General features: G+C 48.3%; 7 protein-coding genes across 7 annotated transcripts; 3 read left to right on the top strand and 4 right to left on the bottom strand.

Moving 5' to 3' along the window:
- Positions 1 to 99: 99 nt before the first annotated feature.
- CNK00890 (early growth response protein 1 (egr-1), putative) lies at positions 100 to 2,764 on the top strand. Its single transcript, XM_567652.2, has 4 exons — positions 100 to 639; positions 703 to 1,608; positions 1,658 to 2,322; positions 2,376 to 2,764. The coding sequence occupies exons 1-4, from the start codon at positions 571 to 573 to the stop codon at positions 2,722 to 2,724; spliced, it is 1,989 nt and encodes a 662-aa protein (XP_567652.1). The 5' UTR covers positions 100 to 570; the 3' UTR covers positions 2,725 to 2,764.
- Positions 2,765 to 2,949: 185 nt separating this feature from the next.
- Positions 2,950 to 5,036, bottom strand: CNK00880 (conserved hypothetical protein). Its single transcript, XM_567651.2, has 6 exons — positions 4,313 to 5,036; positions 4,130 to 4,255; positions 3,939 to 4,061; positions 3,495 to 3,881; positions 3,276 to 3,440; positions 2,950 to 3,215 (listed from the first exon to the last, which is right to left on the bottom strand). Exons 1-6 carry the CDS (start codon positions 4,556 to 4,558, stop codon positions 3,057 to 3,059), a joined length of 1,206 nt encoding a protein of 401 aa, XP_567651.1. The 5' UTR covers positions 4,559 to 5,036; the 3' UTR covers positions 2,950 to 3,056.
- Positions 5,037 to 5,184: 148 nt separating this feature from the next.
- On the top strand, positions 5,185 to 6,200 carry CNK00870 (conserved hypothetical protein). The gene is made up of 4 exons (XM_567650.2): positions 5,185 to 5,601; positions 5,658 to 5,731; positions 5,805 to 5,933; positions 5,995 to 6,200. Exons 1-4 carry the CDS (start codon positions 5,550 to 5,552, stop codon positions 6,091 to 6,093), a joined length of 354 nt encoding a protein of 117 aa, XP_567650.1. The 5' UTR covers positions 5,185 to 5,549; the 3' UTR covers positions 6,094 to 6,200.
- A 361-nt stretch (positions 6,201 to 6,561) lies between these two features.
- CNK00860 (conserved hypothetical protein) lies at positions 6,562 to 8,969 on the bottom strand. Its single transcript, XM_567649.2, has 9 exons — positions 8,556 to 8,969; positions 8,476 to 8,507; positions 8,253 to 8,420; positions 7,898 to 8,192; positions 7,647 to 7,842; positions 7,521 to 7,593; positions 7,363 to 7,463; positions 7,005 to 7,302; positions 6,562 to 6,939 (listed from the first exon to the last, which is right to left on the bottom strand). The coding sequence occupies exons 1-9, from the start codon at positions 8,759 to 8,761 to the stop codon at positions 6,773 to 6,775; spliced, it is 1,536 nt and encodes a 511-aa protein (XP_567649.2). The 5' UTR covers positions 8,762 to 8,969; the 3' UTR covers positions 6,562 to 6,772.
- A 175-nt stretch (positions 8,970 to 9,144) lies between these two features.
- CNK00850 (conserved hypothetical protein) lies at positions 9,145 to 10,348 on the top strand. The gene is made up of 4 exons (XM_567648.2): positions 9,145 to 9,445; positions 9,515 to 9,666; positions 9,727 to 9,962; positions 10,026 to 10,348. The coding sequence occupies exons 1-4, from the start codon at positions 9,287 to 9,289 to the stop codon at positions 10,286 to 10,288; spliced, it is 810 nt and encodes a 269-aa protein (XP_567648.1). The 5' UTR covers positions 9,145 to 9,286; the 3' UTR covers positions 10,289 to 10,348.
- Positions 10,349 to 10,609: 261 nt separating this feature from the next.
- Positions 10,610 to 12,812, bottom strand: CNK00840 (conserved hypothetical protein). Its single transcript, XM_024658035.1, has 7 exons — positions 12,727 to 12,812; positions 12,333 to 12,677; positions 11,976 to 12,287; positions 11,866 to 11,927; positions 11,545 to 11,811; positions 10,807 to 11,495; positions 10,610 to 10,748 (listed from the first exon to the last, which is right to left on the bottom strand). Exons 2-7 carry the CDS (start codon positions 12,530 to 12,532, stop codon positions 10,683 to 10,685), a joined length of 1,596 nt encoding a protein of 531 aa, XP_024513711.1. The 5' UTR covers positions 12,533 to 12,677; positions 12,727 to 12,812; the 3' UTR covers positions 10,610 to 10,682.
- Positions 12,813 to 12,828: 16 nt separating this feature from the next.
- Positions 12,829 to 15,488, bottom strand: CNK00830 (conserved hypothetical protein). Its single transcript, XM_567646.2, has 7 exons — positions 15,317 to 15,488; positions 15,170 to 15,257; positions 15,076 to 15,112; positions 14,780 to 15,019; positions 13,761 to 14,728; positions 13,446 to 13,709; positions 12,829 to 13,394 (listed from the first exon to the last, which is right to left on the bottom strand). The coding sequence occupies exons 1-7, from the start codon at positions 15,382 to 15,384 to the stop codon at positions 13,233 to 13,235; spliced, it is 1,827 nt and encodes a 608-aa protein (XP_567646.1). The 5' UTR covers positions 15,385 to 15,488; the 3' UTR covers positions 12,829 to 13,232.
- Positions 15,489 to 15,625: the final 137 nt, after the last annotated feature.

Genomic DNA, 15,625 nt, shown 5'->3' with positions numbered 1-15,625 from the left:
AAGTGATAAACATCTCCGAGTATTTCCGTTATTAATACGCGACGTAGCAGCATCATCATCTTGCTTATCTTGTGTGTTCTTTTTTTTCGGCTGGGCCGGGCCGGGCCGATCCCATGCTCCGCCGCGCTGAGGATCCGACTCCGTTTTTTGGGTGGATCTGCGTTCCGGAGATATCTTTGTGACTTGCGCACACCAGGAGGACGCTTTCGTGTTCTGTGAGGATGAAGACAACACCCAGGTCATATGCGCATGGACAGCCAAGAGTTAATTAACGGACCTTCCAGCGGGACAACCACACGGGTCCATTTCATCGGCGCAGCTCTTCGGGCCAAAATTAGGTTGCTTATCAGGTGACTCTGTCTTATCAGCTGACCCGCCATGGACGCATTTGGACTGGAGTGAGCTCCTCCCAGCGCTTGCACCAATCAGCACCAGCAATTGAAGATCTGATATGTATCCCAATCAACACGACGGCACCCCCGCTAACCATAATCTCACTCGGCTACCATTCGCATCAGCTCATTCCATCCTCAACTGCCCTCTTTTCTCTCTGAGTAACCTTCCGACGCGATGCTTTCCGACCAAGGGAAACTTCAGCCCTTCAAGTGTGCAGTATGTTTGAGGCGCTTCACCAGGATGGTATGTCCTCATTGTGCCCACCAATCAACCTCTCTTTATTATGTCACTCACACGCCGTTGAAGGAAAATCTGAAGCGCCATTCAAAACTACACGACGATACAAGCGAACGACCAACTTTTCCCTGCGGCCGGTGTACTGCTACATTTTCTCGAGCAGACCTTAGAAGACGACATCTAGCAAGTAAACATGGAGAGGAGAAGAGTACGAGTCGTAGTCCGAGGGAACTACCATCTGTCTCAAGCGGTGTAAACGAGAGTCATGAAAGGCGAGAGAGCGTTTCTGTTACGAACTTCTCACCCATCATCACTGCTCAGCCCATTTCTATAACATCTCCTCGGCCACTACCTTCTGCTCTTGAAGCAGCACTCACATTTGACTTTGGCGTCAATGAGTTCTCATCAGATGCCACATGGAACTCCACACAGGAGGTCGATAATTCTCCTTCTCGACATACCTCGCAGTCCCAGACGTCGGCCTCTTCGATTCCCAATTACCATGCCCATTCTTCCATTGGGAGTATCAGCATGACTTCTGTTGATCTTCAAGCACGCTTATCTCAGTCTCCTTTGTCTGCCATTCCCCCTTCTGTTGAAGAAGCCATTCAAAATCCTGCATTCATCTTCGCATCACTTGAATCCTTCTTCTCGCATGCTGCCCATATATTCCCTTTCATCCATCGAGCTACATTTGACGCCCGATCATGTCACCCAAGCCTATTATTTGGGATGATGTGTATTGGGCTACATATGAAAGGAGAAGACAGTGGAGACGTTGACCAACAGAGGGCAATTTATTGCTATAAGGCGGGTCTGAGGGCTTTGGATGGAGTGATGGAGATTACACAAGAAAAGTCCACGGACACGCTAACGACCATTCAAGCACATCTGCTTTTAGAGATGTACGCGATAATGGCACTGTGTGGGAGCCATACTATGCAGGGGCTACGATTACACTCGCAATGCGTTGAGGTAAGCCTCTCTTGTGCACAATGCTCCATTCCTCCTAACCTCCGTTTAGCTCTCTCGGAAAGCAGGTCTGATGGAATCATATCCTACCAAACCGTCCGTCACCCAAGACCTTGACTCTCTCTGGCGCCAGTTCGTCCGTGCGGAATCCCATAAACGTACTCTGTACTCCCTTTACGGATTCGATTCCGCTTGGTACCATTTCCTCTCTCGACCACGCTGCCTTTCCCATCTCGAAATTAAACATGAGCTTCCATGCGGCAACGACCTCTGGAACGCTTGTACACCTACTGAATGGGCTCACCGCTCCCTCATTGCATCTTCCCTTTGTTCTCGCGATGACAGCTCGTCAACAAGGATGCGATTCCTTGATATGGTTCGTGCTGCCTTTGTCAACCAGGTGGAAGACCCTCTACCTCTCCCACTTGACTCCACAGGGGCGTCACTCATGACTCACTTTGTCCTGGCTTCTGTCAGGGAAATGACAGGATGGACGACCATGACAGGCCGCTCCTGTTTTGAGCGCTTTGAAGCACTTCTCGCGTCAATGGTAAGGCTGGAGCCGCTAGTGACCGTACAAAATGCCAAGTTGGAGACGCCTGCGAGTGCAGCCGCGGAAGCGACTTGGAGGATGAGCATGATTGAGTTATTGTTATGGTCTCAAAGCCATACAGGGGGATTGGTTGAAGATTCCATTGATGCAGCTCTAGCGGCAATGTACGTTCTTTGCTAGAAGATCTATGTTGTCTTTGCTGATCTATCGTGTCTAGAACGACATTGGGGGCCAATAACCCTATCGAACTCACTGCACAGATCATCCAATCAGTCGAACAACACATCACCTGGTTCCTCCTCTACCTCCAACGCACATCCTCTCCCACCTCTCCCTCACTTCAGTCGGAATCGCCGCTACTTACATTTTACCTCTTCAAGGCGACAATCATCGCTTGGCAGATCGTAAAAAGTGGAGGATCGAGTCCGTTGGAAGTCGTGGGAGTAGAGGATGAAGAAGGGCTATTGAATTGGATGAAGAAGATGTTTAGGATGCGCAAGAAGTGGGGGGTAGGACGTTCTGCAATGAGATGTCTGGGTGATCTGCATGTGCAGAATGTGTTGTAATGTTTAAATAAAATTTTTTACGTGTCCTAGTATGCAGTCCCCAGTTGTATTTGTACTAGCTTCTTCAATAGAGTTTAAAACACTCGATTGGTACAACCCCCCTCCAACTACCCTTCAAATAATAATAAGTATTGCGACGTCGTCGCAAGACAATGATCAGCGGTCGTCGAGTATCCTAGGTCTTCAGTGCACTAATGGTGCTGCAAACCGCAACGAAGAGAGTTCAAGAGACAAACATGCATAGAACACAAAGACAGGAATTATTCCTATTCCACAACCTTTTCATAGTGACAAACTAAAGATACAAATACATTGCCCAATCATTCATATCTTTACACAGGCAAAAGGACCTTAACACCCATGTACTCCCTGGTCTGCATGAGTTTGCCATTGACGATGACCTGATCAGCGCCAACCCTGTTACGCTCCGTGTCCGTGGGGTCGGTGGCCTCTGCAATCTGAATTTCTCGCCATTGTCGGTTGGTGGGCACCTGTCATAATCATATCAGCTTCTGCCGTACCTCAAAACTAGCAGGAAGAAGAACACTGACAGGCACACCGAGGTCCATCACCCTCTTAAACTCCTTGTACACACCCTGCTCTTCGATGCAACCCTCCCGCTTGATTAGGGGTGACTCAGCGGCAGGAGTCATTCGAAGATCACCAACACTACTGTTGAACAGGACGAGAGAAAGTCGTTCGGTCTGGAGTTGGTCCTAGAGAACACCACTCAGCGAAGGAAAGATGTCACGATAAGAGGCAAGACCTACGGCAGGAGGTCTATAGACCCTGTGTCTGGTAGCCTTGAAGTGTCCACCAGAGACAATTTCCAATGTTTCACCAATATTGATAACCAAGGACCCAGGGTTGTAAGGCACATAATACCACTGTTCATCTTTACCCCAAATTTGGAGACAAGAGACGGGTACAGAGAAGAGCAAAGTGGTGAGACCAAAGTCAGTATGGCCGTGCATACGAAGACCCTTAGAAGCTTCGTCAGTGGATTTTTCGACTGGTCGGAAGAGAGCATGGCGGAAGTAGCCTTCGCCGGTGGGAGAGCCGTGGGATTGGACATTGTTCCAGAGGTAGTCATCGTCGAGCTCGAGGACTCGGGAGAAGAGAGTGAGAAGCCGACGGTTAACCGAGCCGGTGAGATACTAACCACGGCACATTAGTAAGATGAGCAATACAGGGCGCGAAGGTACTAGACATACCTCAGCGAAAGCCCTGATTTCGTCCATGAAGGGGTGGAGACACTTGGGCACGCGGTTGATGTCGTCCCACTCAGCGGTGTACCAGTTAAATTGTTCGATACCGTCCTTGGTGCCCTTGTGACGCTAAATCAAAGTTATTCAGTTCTGTTCAATATAACATAGGCAAGATAAAACAAATGATATATGCTCACCTTGAAACCGTAGGGGTGTTTGTAGCCAGCCCAACGACCAGTGTCAGGGTGGAAGAGGAGTGCTTCCTTGTCTTCTTCTGCAATGTTGTCATAGAGATATTGAGCAAGTGCAAACTGTCGGTGAAGCTACAGTGCAGGCAGTAAGCTTTGAACCAGTGGTAAGCGCACCAAACTAAATCTCACTTGTTCGAGTGATACACCGTAGTCCTCAAGGAACAGGAACCCATCCTCCCGAATCGCCCCCTTCACTTGTTGCACGAGGTTATCGACGACTTCGGGGTCATCAGAGTCCATCAAGGACAATTTGATACTGCTAAGTTTGGCGAAGTTGTGGGTCTCCTTAGTGACAGGGGGTGGAATCCAAGGTCGGACGTAGGGCTTGCCAGGAAGGTTGGCGGCAGGAGGGTTGAAAGCAGGTGTCGCGGTCATGTTTGATGATTTGAAGCTTGTGCTGGGTAGTTGTAGATGTGATGTAAGTGACTGAAGCTGTGACAATAGAGAAGATCGCTCCAACTGATCGACTTATATACCAGTTGATACTTTGGAGGACTTGTCATCGCTGGAAAGTTGACATGTTGTTGTATGCTCAGTTTCCGTCACGAGCTGTGGCTATCTGAGAGGAGCTCGTTGACAATTGACAGTTATCCCACACTGCGCATCATACTACCCGCCTGATCCCGCAATGATTGAGCATCGAAACTTTTGCTAGAAGCCGACAGGCATGGAGAGCAGCGAGGAGCACTTTGCAGAGGAGTGAAATGCGGGGCTGTGGGGCACCCTGATCACATGCGGGGTCATGGTTTACGAGTGAGCACGTTGAGGCTATCTGCCTTGCTCTTCGGCGGACAAGAGGGGCCTGAGAGAGGAGCTCATCACCAACACCACATGGTACGACAAATGAAAATGACTGATACGCGATTTAAGACAAGCTTAATTTTTATTATTGACCGATGTGAAAATGAATGAGGGTTGTGGAATTGCCGTTAATTGCCGAATAGCCGAACGAGCACCCACGATGAAGATTGAGGAGCTCATCTCACTCCTCCGTCTATATCTTTTACCCGGATCATCTCCTGCACCTATACCAAGTAGAGAAGGGTGCGGCTGATATGATCTATACTTACTCCGCCGCTAGGCTTCAGACAATACCAGCCCGGGTTACCCCATGAACCCGAATCAGGCAGTACCCCGGTCATCAGATGTTCCGTCCCAGTGAAGTTATGCCGTCGATATGTCGATTTGAGTGACGGAGGAGCACTCCTCTCAATCTGACAAGGTCCATACTATATAACCGGCCAGACTACCTTAGTTCTCACTGAAGTCACCACTTGGATTTTTAAAACCTCAACGCATACGCGTAGCCACATATTTTCCCAGCCCCTATTGACTCAGTAACACTACAAGCCATCATACAGCCAGAATGTCTCGAGAACTCATCAGCTCTGCCGAATTCCCTCCCAAGCCTCACAACTGTTAGTATTCTTAACGCCATCATCTGTATTCATACATCGCTGACCGTGATCAAAAGGCCCGGCCGTTAAGGTCCCCGGTCTTGTCTTTTGCGCCGGCCAAACCGCGACAGGCGAGATCAAGCAGGCCACTGTAAGTCCTTTTCATTTCTTTGTAGGGAGCTATGGAACACGGGATATCTGATTCATTGTAAAAATTCATATAGCACACCGTCTTGTCCAACCTCCAGAAAGTCCTTGAGCTCGCGGGTTCATCACTCGACAAGGTCGTCAAGTACAACGTCTACCTCAAGGACATGAAGGACTTTGCGGCCATGAATGAGGTTTACATTGCTGTAAGCCGGCACCTGTCCCACATTGCATCATTATTAGGCTGATTGGCCCTTTTTTTTCTAGTTCCTTCCTCCCAATCCTCCTTCTAGAACCTGTATCCAGGCCGGCGACCTCCCTGGAGAGGGTACTATCATTGAGATTGAGTGCATTGCCCAGGCATAAGCGAGAGATAGAAGCAATTGTAACTTAGGAGGAAAGAAGCAGGGGTTGGGATTGTAGCATTCATTCCATCGTACTTGAAGGTACATGCAACTAGCATTTGATCATCCAAGCGCGCTCTAAAGATGCTATTCTTTAAAGATGCTCCTACGTTGCACGCTCTTTTCGTTGAAAGATAACCTGCCAATAGATGATTATTCGTCGGGGGGCGAGATGAGCTTTTGAACTTGTTTTACAGATTTTGATGAAGGCGTTCTATGCGCATAAGTCCTCCCATCTCAAAACCGCATAAATCTGTGATAATGGGCCGGATTGAGGTAGGAACACAGAGCAAAATTAAAGTCAAGGACAATAACTCGTCCAAACTGAGATATATTATTATTGCGTGACTCGAGATTGAAAGAGGTTTTTTTCTTTTCTGATCATATACCCTAAAAATGAAAATCGACCAAGTCCTTCGAGAAGACATCCGTACAACTCAGTTTGCATAATATCCGACCGACAACTTATAGAATAAAAGTACCTTATTTCCCACGTGCTACATGACGATTTCCCGTAAACTCAACCTCGAGAACATTGCCTTTTTAACAAACCGGCCAAGGACTGAACCGTATGTATCGTACCTAAAACAACAAAGGATCACCTCATCCTACCTTCTCCTTATAGCTAAAGATTCTACTTATTAGTAACCCTCATACCTCCATCCCATATCGACCTGCTCTTGAGTGACACCCCTCTTCATAACTCTTGCCACTTCTTCGGGGGTACCGTCGAGCAGTCTGTTTTCACGTCGGACATAGAAGCGGTAAGCAGTGATAGTGATGAGGAAAAGAACTGCCGCGCCAATAACTATGACAGGACCAAGAGGGTCAGCAAAAGGCGTATCAAGCGTCAACAGGGGTGGAGGGACGTACAGGTTCCAAAGGCAGCGTAATACTTTGGTCCAGAAAACCAAAGGTAACTCGCCCAGATATTAGAGGTACCGCCGATAGCGTTCATCAACGCAATAGCCGCTGCCCTCTTGGCGACAGGTCTAGGCATATGGTGGTTGATAGTCTTGTAAAGTAGCAGTTGAGGACCGACAGAGGTACATGGCATGAAGATCATGGCAGTGTATCGACCGCCAATAGAGAGGGTGGCCATGGGGATGATGTAAGTGACGATGGCGAGGCAAATGTTGATCACGATAAGGGGGTACATGATGTTGTAACGCTGTGGTTCTGATGTGAGAAGATGTACATGGGCGAATGGGGGGGTATAGGAAAGACGTACGTCACTGATCCATGTCATACCCATGTAGTAGCCTCCTGCAAAGACATATGGCGGCGCACTGAGGAGAAGGGTGATGATAGAACTGTATCCAAGGGTTTGAACTGTCCAAGGATATTTGTCAGTGTTGTTATTTCTCTTCTGTCTAGCGCAAGACATACCGATAGTAGGGAAGAAGTTGGCAATAGAACCTTGAGTCTGGGACATCATGTTGAAGAAGATGAGCGCATAAAGCTAGGCAACCAAGTCAGTCCATAATCCCATAACTCATTAAGGAGGTGACATACCTTGGGGTCGTGGAAGCCTTCTTTAAACCCAGCCCAAGCTCCAACCTTCTCATTACCTTCCGCTGCACCTGCTTCAATTTCCAATCGCCAGACAGCTACCTCCCTCTCCAAAGGTTTGAGGAGACGAGCGTTGTAAGGGTATTCAGGAAGCACAAAGGCACAAAGAAGAGCGGCACCGACTGTGGCTGCACCCTCACTACTCAATACTGGTCAGCCAATGATAATGAAGGATGAGAAAGAATGTTACGTACATGATGAAAAGCCAACGCCAACCGGCGATACCATGCACACCATCAAGCTTCAAGCACCCCGCAGCGATAAGACCCCCAAAGGCGTTACCGACTTGCTGTCCGATATAGAGACCTCCGATACGTTTACCAAGTTCGTTCTTGGTGTACCAAGCAGATAGGAGATAGATAGCACCCGGGAAGAACACGGCTTCGACGAAACCGAGCATGATACGGACAGCGAGGAGGGCACCGTAAGATTTGACGGCGGCTGTGCAGGCGCTGAGGACACCCCAGATGGCACAAGCAATGCAAATATCTGAAACTCAGTGTCAGATACCAATCTTGAATTATGAGGTCAAATAATTCCAAGACTCACAAAGACCAGGACGGGAGATACGGCTGATAAGGACGTTTGATACGATCTGATAAGGGAGGTATCCCACAAATAGAATAGACACTGCTGTCGCAAACTGCTGAGTAGTCATGTTGAGGTCGGTCATGATACCTTGAAGCTTGGCAGATGCCAAGTTCTGACGATCAACGTCTGTCAAGGAGTAATCAGTCCTGATACATGGCGCATTTACCCTGTCAAAACTTACAGTTCAAGATGTACAAGAGACCCATGATAGGCCTGAGGCACGTCAGTTCATACCATAATAATTCAATCGAAGAAACATACATCATAACCATATCCGCCTTGCGTACGATCCTCTTTTCGATGGCTTTCAACTCGTCCGCCGACAGGTTGCGAATGTTCTCAGGGATAGGCTTGGTGTATTTTGCATCGACCCCCCGAAGCTCGACGACAACATCCTCTTTGGGTTCGTCAAAGCTAGACTTGGGCGAAGGCGGCATAGGTGGCCGGGTGGTTGTAGGGGATGTCATCTTTGACGGTTGATTGGGTGGGCTTTGGGCATGATCCAAGAAGGGGATATTATATGAGTTTGCGGTGGAGATGGTTGAGGGGCGAGTGAGTGAATGAGTGAGTGAGTAGATGCAAGAGAGTGAGCAACATAGCAATACGGGCCGTTATCTGTTTGTTGTATGCGTTATCAGTTGACCTTTGGTGAGCTGGAGGAGCTGGCGGTGGGCGGATTGCTGTTGGTTTTGTTGACAAGGAAATTGAAATAAAGTCAGATCCAGGCACGGAGGAGTGGAGGAGGAGCAGGACTGAGGCGCTCCTCTCGGAACATCACGTGACTCAACTCCTCCACTCCTCGTGCTCCTCTCGGTAGTTATACAGAATGGATTCCATTCGGCGGCATCATGAACAAGTACGTGCAAGACGGCAGTACTCACAGAATGACATGCTATATAGCCATTGAACATATCATGTACTACTTCCATACCCACCTTCCGAACTCGTAACTTGTCCACATACATTACACAAAGCAAAACTCATAACGAACAATGACCGTCGCCAACGTCGCTACCGCCCACACCACTACCGTCCAGAACCCCCGGCTCCGCCTCCTCAACGCCCTCAGGTCAAAAACTCCAGCCCTGATGACCTTTATTGCCATCCCAAGTGTTCGACATGCCCAAATTATTGCTTTGACTGGCTTAGATGTGAGTACTTGTTCATCCCATACTCCAAGCGATGTTCTCCGTGCAGCGATATTTACTTGTGAAATGTAGGGAGTGATCATTGACTGTGAACACGGACACATCGGAGACGATCAGATGCACAATTCGGTCTCTGCCATCTCTGCTCTTGGTGTCAGCCCTATCATCCGTGTCCGCGGGCCTCAACCCGATATCCTCAAGCGAGCGCTTGACACTGGTGCCCAGTACGCTAAATATTTCCACACACAGTGATTAGTACTGACCTATCGTTTTCTGGCGGGTAGCGGTCTCATGGTTCCCATGATCAACACCGCCAAGGAAGCTGCAGCTGTCGTCACCTACTCGAAATTCCCTCCTTACGGTCTTCGTGGCCAAGGGTCCGCATTCCCGGCTATTGGTCACGGTCTCACTACACCAGAGTACATGAAGACTGCCAACGAAACAATCTTGACGATCGTTCAGATTGAGACTAAGCAAGGGGTGGAGAATGTGGAAGAGATTGCTGCAGTTCCCGGTATTGGTAAGTCCCCGTTAAATTCCCGCCAAAACCTCAAAAAGACATCAAGCTGATACAACACTTCAGATTACCTCTTCATCGGCCCCAACGATCTCGCTCAATCACTCCTCGGCTACACTCCAGCCAGAGGAGATGAACCCGTCTTTGTCGAGGCTATCGACAAGATCGTAGCAGCGGCTCGCAAGCACGGCAAGTGGGTTGGCCGATTGGTGAATGACGGGCCGCTAGCGGTAGATGCACTCAAGACTTTTGACAGCGTGGCGATCACTGGCGATACCAAGGCCATCACAAATTGGTATACTGCGCAGATTGATTGTGTGAGGAATTAGACTTTTGTTGTAGCATTCTTTGACATTACTTTTTTCATCGGCGCATGTATGATTGATACTCAATGGCTGCAGCAAATGTCCTATAATTCAGTGTTATGGGAGAGTTTCGCTTTTTTGTTCGCTAGACAAACAAGCAAACAAATAAGAGGGAGGAAAATGCGGTTATTTTGCCCATAATCCATAAATCTGAGAAGGCAAAAGGCTCTTTTAAGAAATGCGGCAGAGAAAGCGGAGACCAACACTACGAGTACTGGAGTATCTTTATTTATATTTTTCATGTTTTTCAACTTGGCTTACTACATACACGAATGTCCAATGCGGAAGATTACAACATAGGGACGGTAACATGTCATCATCAACTAGGAGTACTCTAATCACACATCCGGACTATGGATTACGACCCCTGGATACATTCTGCAAGTGCAGTCAAGTGACTCCCTCCGTCTTGACTTTCGTCGTCCTGTGTGTCAAAAGTGGATCAGCATTTGAGCACGTACTATAAATGAATGGATAGTCACCTGGTTCAGACTCCAAACCATAGCGCCTCCCACCTTGCCCGACGTCACCCAGTTTTGGCAAGTTGTCTTCATGTCAGAGTCAGACAGCCAAGTCCAGAAGACATCATTGGTCTCATCAACCCAGGCGTTCGATACATCGGCAGTAATCTCTGTACTTCCATCGGTTGGCCGAGCTTCCCACTGCGCCCTCATCTTGGTCGCCCATTCTGTTCCTTCTGTACCCAGCGAAGAATCCAAATCTGGATTAAATCTGACCCATCCCGACTTGTAATTATCAACGCCGCTGTCTTCATAGTAGTCGGTGCCTGGAAGAGAACAGCCGATTGGGTTTGAAGAATCACAGGTTTCGGTAAGGGTGAAGTACTTGGCGTTCATAGGAAAACCGACGTTACATTTCTCCATGGTGATACCTTGCTGCTCATAGTAATCCATGACGGTGGTGACAACGCGGTTACCAGCCTGTTGTTCGGTGACAGTACTGTAGCGATTGACATAGTCGTAAGTCATGAGGTTCCACATGTCAACAAGGCTGTCAAGTTTCGAGAACGTGTCACTATTGAACGCGGCGGCATCGGTAGTATCAACTCGGGAGCCAAGTGCGACTGAAATAAGTTTGTCATCACCAAGTGCAGCACGCAGCTGGGTAATAAAAGTGATGAGGTTGGCGTCATCAGAGGCGGAGGGGAATTCTAATTTTCAGTATCAGTGACTTGTGCATTTATCAAGTGCTGGTCATACCCCAGTCAATATCAATGCCGTCCAAGTTGAAGTAGTCGGCAAATCCCTTCACATTGGCCACAAACGTTGCAATAGTTGAGTCTCCGCCTCGTACTGCAGTAGCCATAACACTATCGAGACCCCAACCACCAAGAGCTCCACAAACTTTAAGACCCGATTGCATGCCCTTGAGCGTTGCGGCTGTTGAAGAGTCAAAGTTGCCGTTGGAAGATTCCATGAACTTCCAAGTCGTTTGCTCGGTAGCCCAGTCGGTCATATCGGCAAAGGCTATGACGATCAAACGGGTTAGAATGTTGACTAATCTGATGGAGATGAACTTACAAAGAATTACATGAGTAACAGCCGTCAATTGACCAGCGTTGACCCCTCCCATATTTGCGTAGCTGAATTCTGATTAGTACTTTTCGACTGCCTTAAATGGCAGTACTCACTTATCCCAATAAGTCACAAATCTGTTCGATACACTAGTGCCGTCCGAAGTGGAGGTACCACTTGCCGATGCTGCAGAGTTCGTGTGCGAGGCACTGCCTCCACCACCAGATTCGGTAGCTGTAGCCCCCGACGACAAAGTTACAGCTTCTTCTGAAGCTGAAGTGGCTGCGTTTCCGCTGATGCTGATACCTCCAGCTGAAGTCGCTGAGGTTACCCCTCCAGCAGCACTAGCCGAAGTGGCTACCGCGGCTGCCGAAGTTACAGCAGCGGCAGAAGTGACCGCAACAGCCACTACTCCAGACTGTCCATAACTACTTTTGTCAATATTATCGTCACGAAACATTAATAAAACTTACCCCGATGGAAATTGGCAAGGGTTCCCACTGGCACCAGTGACACAAACGGTATCGCCAGGACAAGTAACGGTCTGGTATGCGTCATGCCATTGAGTGTCACTATCACAAGTGTAATCGGTACCAGATTGTGGAGCAGGTGCTGAACGAACAGCAAGAGCCGTGAGAATCGCAAAGAGAGCGGTATTGCTGACGAAATGCATCGTGAAGCGCGCCTTGCTTGATTTGTACTCGATAAAGCCAATTAAACAATCGATTGTCACAGAAGATTGATATCAGTAAAGAACGTGTTCAACGAAGTCCAGCTTCGTTATTAGTATTCATAAGTTACTGAAGCTGGTTAGTCAACTTCTTTCGTCAGCACGCCTTGCCCTTGCATCCTATAATAGAAACTCACCGAGATAAATAATTGTTGCCTGTGCTTAGTGGGTAAAGGCAACGTAATTCAGTCCCTGCATCTTATAAGGTGGTCGCATTGTCCTCACATTAATGAACAAAGGTTCCGTCAACACGCGCAAGAAGGGGAAAATGAACAAAAGAGCCTGTCATCCTTTGAGTTCTAGCCGCATCCAAAATCTTCAGAAAAAATCGGCAGGCGTCAGGATGATGTGGAGAGGTCCTTTATTATTATGCTTCCTTGGTGTCAAGGTGACGCTGCTTGAAGGAGCATTAAGCGTGAGGGCAAGGGGTTTAATATGGATGCCTAAGATTAGTGTGTCAAGAGTAACATCTTTTGTGCGATATAGTGCCGTGATTAACATGACATTCCAGATCTGAAGGTGTACACTTCTCTGTAATCAGTAATTTTGGGCAAATGCAGATGACCATGCCATAGCCCGGTTGATACACATATAAAACATACGGATTATCGCCTCCCTTTCTTTTTGATACCTCGCTAAATGTCTACTCATCATCGTCTTTTTCTCCTCTGAGCTCTTCTTCGCCCATATGCACAGTCATTTCTACGTCTGAAGGCTGGTATCGCTCGAGGGGTTTCAGGGGTTCCCAAGCGGTACGAATGGGGCCCGCTTTCTCGCGTAACTCGTTCGTACCGAGGGCCAAAGCCTTTGATGCCTAGTCAGCAATTGTTGGCATGAAGACATAGTCAAGACACACCTTTTCAGCCATCTCGCGCTGAGGGTAGGTGATTCTCAAGCTGCCATCGACAAACTCAACACCACCGCCTGTTGACTCATACCATTCCTGGACAACTCTCCTAGCTTCTTCGTCGCCGAAACGGTCACCAGAGACGAGGATGGTGCGCGATCGGTTGTCGAGCCGCATGGGTCGAGGGGGACCACCACGACCGCGTCCGCGTCCACCTCGGCCACGGGAGTATGGCGAGTAACGAGCAGAAGCGTTGACACCCAAGGTGTTGGCCTGGAGATTGATTAACCTAATTTTAAAAAAGAACAATGAAAGGTGACTCACCTTCTCCTTCAAAGAAGCCAGTTGAGCGTTTAGCCTCGCCAATTCCTCTTCATCCTGTCCACCCATTTCCATCCCGTGAGCCGCGAGTTCCCTATCCAACCGGCTCTTAGCATCATCAACATCCATGGACTCAGGTTTAGGCGGCGGATTGTTGATGATATCAAGCTCCTTCGTTATTTCTCGCAGTCTCTTCAAAATCTGGACTTTCTCTTCTTTCGTGCCTGTGGACGCACGCTTCAACAGCACTTTTTGCTCAGCAATAAGGGGCTCCTTTTTTGATTGCTTTTCTCGATGCTCTAACTCGGCCAAGGTAGCCTGCAACCGAGTCTCAGGCCCACTCAACTTAGGCTTGATCCCCTGGTTTGGACCCTCTCCAGCCTCCATCTTCTGCAAGTTTTCTAACAGTTGCTTGCTTTGTTCCAAAGCCTTCTGTCCTGCCGCACCCTGTCCAGGCCTAGGCTTATGCCAGAGGACCTTGACACGCCTATTCCCGAACACAGCCTCATCTGATTTCCATGCCTTATAGGCCTCGAGGTTTGACGCGAAGCTGACCAAAGCCCGGTTTCCTCGACCTTCAAGCGCAACACTCGTTATCGTCCCAAACTGTTGGAAGTAATTGCGAATAGCTACAACAGACATATTGGCGTCGGGGATGTCGGTAATGAGAAGCGTTGTCTTGCTGTGGTCGCTCGGAGGCCGGGAGGACCCTTCGAAGCTTTCGCCTTCGTTGGAGGGAGGCGGTCGGTTGCCAAAGGAACGGTTTCGGCCATTTGGATTATCTCGAAACTCTGGAACTTGCATGGCCATTGGACGCATAGGCTGCATGCCTTGATATTGTATGGGTACACCCGGCATGCCGGGCATGAAGGGTGGAAGAAATCCTTGGAACATCATCTCGGGTGTGGGTATGAGCATATCCGCAGAATGTTCATATTGACAGTTCGCGCCCCGCATACAATATCCTCGCTCTGGTAACTGTGGTTAGCTTGTGGCGATTCTCCAACATAGAGGCTACGTACCGTGATAATCACGGCATTTTCGTCTACCAGATACTCCAACGGGCATTTCCTGCATGATAACATCTTTCTGTTGACCATTCTGCATTGTTGAAGGTCCAGCAGATGGTCGAGGTGCTACTTCTGCGGCAGGCCCTGTAGGAATAGGATGTGATGCTGCTGCTGGAACAGGAAGTGTTTGTGTCAAATCGTAATTCTTGGAGTGAAGTGTTTGGAACAGTGTCTCGACGAATGGTCCAGAAGCTGCGTAGCCCGTCAGCATACATCTTTGAAAATCCGAACAGACACTTGAAACCCACAGCTCTCGAGAAAGTCCACCAGTTCTCGTGATATGAACTACAATAAGAAGATAGTCAGCACTAAGGACTATGACGCCACCTTCAAACCACTGACAGTTTTCCACTCATCTTCTGTCATGGAAGCATCGTGCTTCATCAAAGCCACAATATAATCTGAGAGGACTGTAGGATCGGCATCACATCTGTAAAAAGATAATCCGTCAGCTATCGCTCTGATGATAATAATTGAAATGACACTTACAGAGGCTCGATGGTTCTGCTGAGCCACGCCCTAAATGCTGGAGTGTCCAACTCGTCGTTGAAAGGCATTTTCTTGATATCCTCTGTTTTCGTTGGATATAGGAGGATTATTTCGCTATTTGCAATGAAGATATATAGAATGAATGAAGAAATATGCTACGAAGACTTCACAGACCTATCTGATGCTCAAGTGTATCCAAGAACGGCGGACGCTAAAACCAGGCTTAAGTAGGGGTCAACTTAAATTGCCCTATTGTCCAAGTTCCAACCGATAGACGGACAGATGATGGAAAATGCTTATAAATGAATT

The sequence above is a fragment of the Cryptococcus neoformans genome, assembly GCF_000091045.1.
Source record: "Cryptococcus neoformans var. neoformans JEC21 chromosome 11 sequence".
NCBI lineage: Eukaryota > Fungi > Basidiomycota > Tremellomycetes > Tremellales > Cryptococcaceae > Cryptococcus > Cryptococcus deneoformans.
This window is presented reverse-complemented; position numbering and strand designations above follow the sequence as displayed.